General features: G+C 40.2%; 1 protein-coding gene across 1 annotated transcript in view; it reads left to right on the top strand.

Annotated features, from left to right (window-relative positions):
* ACAD11 (acyl-CoA dehydrogenase family member 11) overlaps positions 1 to 8,860 on the top strand; it is a 101,981-nt gene that overhangs the window by 7,042 nt on the left and 86,079 nt on the right. The window contains exon 2 of the mRNA XM_003310035.6: positions 7,952 to 8,051. Within this exon, the coding sequence (XP_003310083.4) occupies positions 7,952 to 8,051 (100 nt within the window). The remainder of the gene's footprint in view (positions 1 to 7,951; positions 8,052 to 8,860) is intronic.

Here is an 8,860-nt window from a genome sequence, read left to right as displayed (position 1 = left end):
GCAGAGTTCCCCCATTACCTTTACCCCCACCTACACACTGGTGAGATCAGGCTGAAGCTACCCTCTAAGGGACTTTGTCTTAGATCACACCTTTGCTTAGCTTTCTCCCCTTTCTTGACCTGCTTCCCCAAATTTCTTATTAGTTCCCCAAACATTTCCTTAATAAGTCACTTGTATATAATTTTTTTTTCTCATGATCTGTTTATTGGGAACCTAACCTAAAACAGTAATTATGACTGTATGTGTCTTTCTTCAGCTATGGCCAGTTATATCAGTGTAAGCAAAAAAAAATGGATTTAACATGGATGGGAGTTTTGCCAAGCAAACACCATGAAGTGAGGAAAGGGCAAGTGAAGTATACTGAAGGTGTATTCAAGGTAGTGGTTATATGATTTGCTATCAAATTTAACCTAGTTAAGGAAAGATGTATTAGTCTGTTCTCATATTGCTAATAAAGACATACCCGAGACTGGGTAATTTATAAAGGAAAGAGGTTTAATGGACTCACAGTTCCACATGGCTGGGGAGTCCTCACAATCATGGCAGAAGACAAAGGAAAAGCAAAGGGATGTCTTACATGAAGTCAGGCAAGAGAGAATGTGTACAGGGGAACTCTCCATTATAAAACCATCAGATCTCATGAGACTTATTCACCATCATGAGAACAGCACAGGAAAGACCCACTGCCATTATTCAATTACCTCCTACCAGGTCTCACCCATGATACATGGGAATTGGGAATTATGGGAGCTACAATTCAAGATAAGATTTGGGTGGGGCCACAGCCAAACCATATCATTCCACCCCTGACCCTTCCCAAACGTCATGTCCTCATATTTTAAAATGAATCATGCCTTCTGACAGTCCCCCAAAGTCTTATTTCAGCATTAACTCAAAAGTCCACCGTCCAAAGTCTCATCTGAGACAAGGTAAGTCCCTTCTGCCTATGAGCCTGTAAAATCAAAAGCAAGCTAGTTACTTCCTAGATACAATGGGGGTACAGGCATTAGGTAAATATACCTGTTCCAAATCAGAAAAATTGTCCAAAATAAAAGGGGCTACAGGCCCCATGCAAGTCCAAAATCCAGTGAGACAGTCTTAAAGTTCTAAAATGATATCCTTTGACTCCATGTTCACATCCAGGTCACAGTGATGCAAGAGGTGGGCTCCCACAGTCTTGGGCAAAGGATATGCTCGGGGGATATGAGGTGAATGGCAGTATGATCAGTGGATGGTAGGTCAAGTATTGATTGAAGGATTGTTGGAATTGAGGCAGGAGTGAGTGGAAAGGTAGGAGGTTAGAGGTAGAAATGTTTAGAAACTAGGATTATTCAGTGCTTTTACTGTTGATATTGCTAAAGTGTAGGTTATAACTCCTAGAATTACTGGCTGAGATAGTGTCAAGGAAAATATCAGTGGTGGAGAAAAATTCAAGGAACTGATGGGCCTAAATGTTAAAAGGGACATCTGTGTAGATTTTGAAATCAGTAATTAAGACAGGAGTAGTGTTAATGAGAGTAATAGTGAATTATGCCAAGATCCTTAAGAAATGAGGAGAAATGATCTGAGAGTTAGTAGGTGACTGCAAGAAAAAGGGGTAGAGGGTGGCAGAGTCTCATGGCCTGAGATTCAAAGCTGAGGGAAGAATTTACACAGGAGGGAGAGCAAAGAGTCTGGAAGTGGCAATGAGTTTCAGGAAGGATATGGACTCCATCCAGGCTTACTAGAAGACTGATGTGGGAAAAACATCTACCACTTAAGAAGCCTACAAAGGAAACAGGATCCTCATGGAATATTCAGGTTTTAGTTAGAGCAAGGAGGTGAAGGGTCTATTCAGAGAAGATATTGAAGCTGTATGGAATTGTGAAAGACTGTGAGTTCCAGGGGCACAGTGGAAGGATATCAGGAGTTGAGGGGGTGGAGAAGATGTGGGAGAAAATAGGGAATGTGCAGAGCCTTATGGGAATTACAATGCAGTAAACAAGTATAAAAGGGGAATTTGGGACTTCTGGTATTGATGATATAAAGAGGGATAAAGAACACAATGAAACCAGTTCCGGTGGTCTCAAGGTAGTAGTGCTGTCAGTGATAGGAAATGGGAAGTTGTAGGTATGTATTGGGGCTGGGGAGGGACAGTCTTACACTAAGTTAAGTAGTCTGGACTCACTGTTTTTCTTATTTTTTTAGTGATGCCAACTTTAAAAGCCTTTGTCCTCTATCATGAATTGTACTTTCTACCTATTTATCATGTGGATAAAGTGCAACTATATTTCCTTACCCTGTGTATATTCAGATATTCAAAATGTCTAATAATATATGAAATAGCAGCCCAAGTATGATTTTTTTTAAAAACTGTCACTAAACTGACTTCCTACAAATCAGAGTAGGATTTCATGACTGTGTGTTCGTGTTCAAACTTCATGTTGAGTTTTGGTTGGCTTATTCTGTTTCTGTAGTCATGGTTCCAGAAGACACACCTCTAGAGGATGGGCAACCACTTCTAGGGAAGTCCCTAGCAAAGCACCTAGCATGGTGCTAGCTCTGGTACACTGTGATAACGGCAGGGTTTTTACCCTCTCCAGCTCTTTTGGCTGATGTTAAATTCTTCCTTCTCAGTAATGAGATTCTTGACCAGTCATTGATGACTCCATTGCACTTGTCAGGAGTCTTGTGTTTGACTTCATCTTTGATTCTGCTTTGCCGTCTCTCATTTTTCACTGTGGCCTATTGAATACATAGGATCTGAGCAACTTCTTACAAGAAACTCTGTCTCTTTGTTTCTCATTTTCCAGCTTTGTACTTCTATGCCTCTTGGACCAAATACTCAGTGTTTCCATGGGCAAACACTGGGTCATTTGTCTTTTAATCTTCTTTTTTCCTGATCTCTTATCAACAGCAAACACATTTGAGATGCTGTTGGCATCAATATAAAAAGTTATTTAAATTTGTAGAAATCCAAAGGGTTTAGGAGGAATGCCTGTGAGTTCAAATTTGCCGGGCTGGTTGTTATCCTTCATCATTGCTCACTCAATTTTGTAAACCTTAATGAGCAAACCTGAAGGGGGCCAGCCCCTCCACACCTGTGGGTATTTCTAGTCAGTCTGGACAAGAGACTGAGAAAAGAAATAAGACACAGAGACAAAGTATACAGAAAGAAAAGTGGGCCCAGGGGACCGGCGCTCAGCATACGGAGGACCTTCACCAGCACCAGTCTCTGAGTTCCCTCAGTATTTATTAATTACTGTTTTCACTATCTCAGCAAGAGCAATGTGGCAGGACAGCAGGGTGATAGTGGGGAGAAGGTCAGCAAGAAAACATGTGAGCAAAGGAATCTGTGTCACAAATAAGTTCAAGGGAAGGTACTATGCCTAGATGTGCACGTAGGCCAGATTTATGCTTTTCTCCACCCAAACATCTCAGTAGAGTAAAGAGTAACAGAGCAGCATTGCTGCCAACATGTCTCACCTCCCACCACAGGGTGGCTTTTCTCCTATTCCAGAATTAAACAAATGTACAATTGGGTTTTATACTGAGACATTCAGTTCCCAGGGGCAGGCAGGAGACAGTGGCCTTCCTGTATCTCCACTGCGAGAGGCTTTCCTCTTTTACTAATCCTCCTCAGCACAGACCCCCCACGGGTGTCGGGCTGGGGGACGGTCAGGTCTTTCCCATCTCACGGGGCCATATTTCAGACTATCACATGGGGAGAAACCTTGGACAATACCTGGCTTTCCAGGGCAGAGGTCCCTGCGGCTTTCCGCAGTGCATTGTGCCCCTGGTTTATCGAGACTGGAGAATGGTGATGACTTTTACCAAGCATACTGCCTGCCTGTAAACATTTTGTTAACAAGGCACATCTTGCACAGCCCTAGATCCCTTAAACCTTGATTCCATACGACACATGTTTCTGTGAGCTCAAGATTGGGGCAAAGTTACTGATTAACAGCATCTCAAGGCAAAGCAATTGTTCAGGGCACAGGTCAAAATGGAGTTTCTTATGTCTTCCCTTTCTACATAGACACAGTAACAGTCTGATCTCTCTTTCTTTTCCCTACACAAACCAAACTGATTGTCAGAGTAGATAGTTAGTGAAGGTCTGAGTCTGTTCAGTGGTTTTATTAAACGCACTTGGTCAGAATAGTCATGATTCCACTAGTCATGATTTCCACCAAAGGAAAAGGAGTAAAATTAAAAAGCAGCAAATCCTAAATATTTTCAAATCTCTGCACAAGGGATAAGTGGCTTCCTGGATATCCACAAACACAACTGATTCCCTTATCAGGGCCTATGCTTTTTTTTTTTTCCAGTTCCTTTCTGTTAAAAAATTCCTGTAGGAATTTCTGAGTTTCTAAAGCTTAGAGATGCAGGTAGATGCACCCTCTAGGATGATGCCATGAGTCTGAGACTTGTTAACCGTGATATAAATAAAGGGTTAAAAATCTTTTCTCCTGCTCTATGGATAAATTTATTTAATTTTCTAGCTCTGTAATTCTGAAAACTTGGTAAAGGTGGCATATCAGATGTGTTTCCAGGCAACATTGCTTATGGTAAAAATAACATCTAATTAGTAAACTGCATCTGAACTGGAAGGTCTGTAAATGAACTGTTTAAGTATCTGGTGGAAAGGCATAGCTTTGGGCTTCCCTAAGTGTAGAGGGTTCTTTCAACTAGTTATGTCCTTTGCTAGGGCCCTGGAAGCTGGTGCCAAAAGACTGCTACTACAGATAATGGCTTCTGTAGGGCATGAGGCTTTACTATGATCTAAATGTTTGTGTCCCTCAAAAATTCATATGTTGAAATCCTTACTCCTAAGGTAATGATATTAAGAGGTGGGGGGGTCTTTGGGAGATGATTAGATCATGAGTACAGTGACCTCAAGAATGGGATTAGTGTTATAAAAGAGACCCCAAAGAACTGCCTTGCCCCTTCCACCATGTGAGGAAAGAGCAAGAATGTGCCATCTATAAGAAAGTGGGTCCTCACCAGACACTGAATCTGCTGGTGCCTTGATTTTTGACTTCCCAGGCCCCAAAAATGTGAGAAATAAATATCTGTTGTTTATAAGCTACCCAGTCTATGGTATTTCATAATAGCAGTCTGAATAGACTACCAGCCTAAATAGACTAAGACTTCTAAATCAAGGTGGTACCCATACTCACCCATTTCCTGATCTCATTCCCTCTCACCTGAGCTGTCACCGAGGGGGAATGGGGGCATGGAGTAAACCCTGGACTGCTGCAAGGGGTCTGCTGAAGAAACTCATCTGATGCTGCCATGCCAACATCCTGTTTTTCCTGTCTGTTTATGCTTCTAAGGGAACCAATGCTATGGATGGCTTAGTAGGGTCTCGTGAGATTGTCTGTTTAAAGTCTTCTCTAACCAAGTAAGTGTCCATGGCTGCACACTTACATGCAAAGATTTTCTATTTGTTAATGGAGGTTAGACACATCAAAAGTACCATCTCTTAGGTTATAGATCAACACATTTCTCTCAGCACCAAATATCTTGTCCAAGAACTAACCAATAGTTCTGACTATTGGTTCAATGATGATTCTTATATTGAGACCATCAATGGTTCCAGGCTATTTGGAGGCCTGATGGTTGGAGTAGTTAAATTTAGCAAGTACTGTATTGACAGTGTTGACAATGATCCTCCCATGCAAATGGGCTTCTGCAATTTTTTTTTTGTCTTTGTTATAACCATTTTAGATACTTCCTCAAAAGAGAAACTTTTAATTGTTTTTGTTTGTTTTTGAGAAATTCATGTAACATTTTAAAATTTAACCGTTTTAAAGTGTACAAGTCAGTTGTTTTCCATATATTCACAATGTTATACAACCATCACCACTATCTAGTTCTAAAACATTTCCATCACCCCCAAAGAAACCTCATAGTTCCCAATTTTTTCCTCCCCCATCCCTGGCTGCTACTAATCTGCTTTCTGTCACTATGGATTTCCCTATCCTGGACATTTCATAGACATGGAATCACATAATATGTAGTCTTTTGTGACTAGCTTCTTTCACTTAACATAATATTTTCAAGATTCATCCATGTTGTAGCATGGATCGGCATTTTATTCCTGTGTATTGCCAAACAATAATCCATTGTATAGATATACCACATTTTGTTTATCCTTTTGTCTGCAGATGGATATTTGAGCTGTTTCTAATTTTTGGCTGTTGTGAATTGTACTGCTGTGAACATTCATGTACAAGTTTTTGTGTTAATTTTATGTGTTCAGTTCTCTTGGATATATATGTAGAAGCAGACTTGCTGGGTCACTCTATCTTCAACAAGAAGCTTTTAGTTTTTTCTATGTATTTCATTTGGGTCATTTACTATCATGAAAGACCAGTGCTTTATATAAGACTAGAGAACTGCCTCATCAAAAATGCATCCAATCAGATGTTTGGCATTTTTTTAAAAATGTGTTTGTAAGATTCGTTGTTGCCAGACGTGATGGCTCACGCCTGTAATCCCAGCACTTTGGGAGGCCCAGGCAGGCGGATCACAAGCCTCATCAAAAATGCATCCAATCAGATGTTTGGCATTTTTTAAAAAATGTGTTTGTGAGATTCGTTGTTGCCAGACGCGGTGGCTCACTCCTGTAATCCCAGCACTTTGGGAGGCCCAGGCGGGCGGATCACGAGGTCAAGAGATCGAGACCACGGTGAAACCCCGTCTCTACTAAAAATACAAAAAATTAGCCGGGTGTGGTGGTGGGCGCCTGTAGTCCCAGCTACTGGGGAGGCTGAGGCAGGAGAATGGTGTGAACCCGGGAGGCAGAGCTTGCAGTGAGCCGAGATCGCGCCACTCCAGCCTGGGCGACAGAGCGAGACTCCGTCTCAAAAAAAAAAAAAAAGATTCGTTGCAATTGATGGTTTGCAGCATCAAAGATAAATTGTTCTATATCAATAAAGACAGCATAGCCTGTGGTGGTCCTATTTCCTGACCACTGGTGATTATCTCCACCTTCCTATGGTAAAAGGCACTCACTCAGGATTAGATGGTACTAAAACCAGTGCTCCTTGATATGATTGCCAGGGAGGATGGGTCTGATTTATAGAAGACATAGACACTGGGGCTGCTGCCAGACTCAATCTAGGCTCATGCTTGTTTTTTCCTGATGGAGGTTGGAGTCCTGGGAAGAAGCTCCAAAGATTTTTTTTTCTACTTTCTCCTATTACCTGTTACCTTAAGGATTGATTCTTCTGTTTATTTAATTTAGGATCTCTCCTTTATACAGTTGGATTCTTCAAAAGTTGGGCGATTCTTAAATGCCCACATTATAAGTGAAGGAATAGACTGAATAGTTTTGGTAGCTGAAGTGTCTATCCTTAGTTTAGGTGAGAATTTCTGTTCATCTGGCAGGGAAAGTCAATGCCCTGGTGTCTGTGAGTTAGTTGGGCCAGCATTGCACTTCCCTGGGCCAGATGCTCACTGTGGGACCTCACTTCTCAGAACTCCCATTGTAGAGAGCTCAACTCACGCACTAGCCTTGTTGACACTTATGAGGGTTATCTCTCTAAAGGCAGATGAGGGGGCATTAAGCCAGCTGTTCCTGCATGTTTTAATTCATTTTCTGACTGATAACTAACAATCTCTTCTCAGATTGTTTATTTACTTAGATCAGTCATTGTTCTACAAGTTTACTTAGATCAGTCATTGTTCTACAGGTACTCCTGATAAAACTTAGGATTTGCAGTCAGGAAGTGGGGTCCTCTCTTCTACCTCTGTGAGTCACAGATTCTCCAGCTGCCAGTATGTTGCCATCTGCTTTAATATCATCTAGAAATTCATGTTGTGAGCTGCTGATAGCACCCCTCTTGATTTTCCAGCATTGAGATGAATTTATTTTCATTTGTTTCTTCTGACATTTCAGTAGGATTTGGGGATGACGGAAAACATATCTTTGTAATTGACCTTTTTTTTTTTTACTTTTATCTAGAGCAGGAAAGTCCAATCCAACCTTTTATCTCCAGAAGGGCTTTCAAACATATGTGCTCAGGAAAAAACCACCAGGTTCACTTCTTCCTAAAGCACATCAGGTATAGTATACAAATGTAATGATAAATTCTTTGGTGACAAATAAATGCTTTTAATACACACAAAGCCAATTTACTTTTAAAAGGCATCTTATGATTGCCAAATAATATAAAATGTATTTTATTTCTAATGAAAATTTCCCTTGAATTATATCTTTTTTTGTTTTAAAAAATTATTTGAGGTTGAAATGTAAGTCTATCTTTAGGCTATTAATCTTGAACAACACCCAGTTCTTTTGTGTATTTGATTTTCCTCTACATTGTTTGCTAGAAGTAAAATCAGCCAATGAATATTTTCAGTGCTACTCGTCTGTAGATATTTTGTTTTGTTATATATTTAAATTATTATATGTAATAGTATCTACTCAGAATTATTTTAATATATTTGCTATGACAATCCTCTAATCTTTTGGTGATAAAAAGAAAGATTTCAATAAGTATTTTATAGTACTCTCTAAATATTAGACAGTGAGAATTCTAAAAGATTTTTGTTAAAAACTAGGTTTTTCTGTCTTGAGAAAACAGGTATTATCTATGGATTTTCAGAGAACAGGAGGGGACAGAAATCAAAGCACTGGAGAACATTAAAAGCACTGTGCATATTTAGGGTATAGCCGTAATCATGTACAGCAGGTGCTTCCCAGGCCCAGGTCACTGGGGAAGGACAATTGTGGGGTAGGCTTAATACCACAGTAATAGAGAATGTAGATTCTATGGGACTTTCTTGGTCCCATATCATATTCCCAGAAACATGAAGTAAGTTGGATGCTTAAGATAAAAAAAAGTTGGGTAACTTTTATTAAATATCAATA

The sequence above is a fragment of the Pan troglodytes genome, chromosome 2 (genome assembly GCF_028858775.2).
Source record: "Pan troglodytes isolate AG18354 chromosome 2, NHGRI_mPanTro3-v2.0_pri, whole genome shotgun sequence".
In the NCBI taxonomy this organism is placed as follows: Eukaryota; Metazoa; Chordata; class Mammalia; order Primates; family Hominidae; genus Pan; species Pan troglodytes.
The sequence above is the reverse complement of the archived record's forward strand: the minus strand, read 5'-3'. Positions and strand labels throughout refer to the sequence as shown.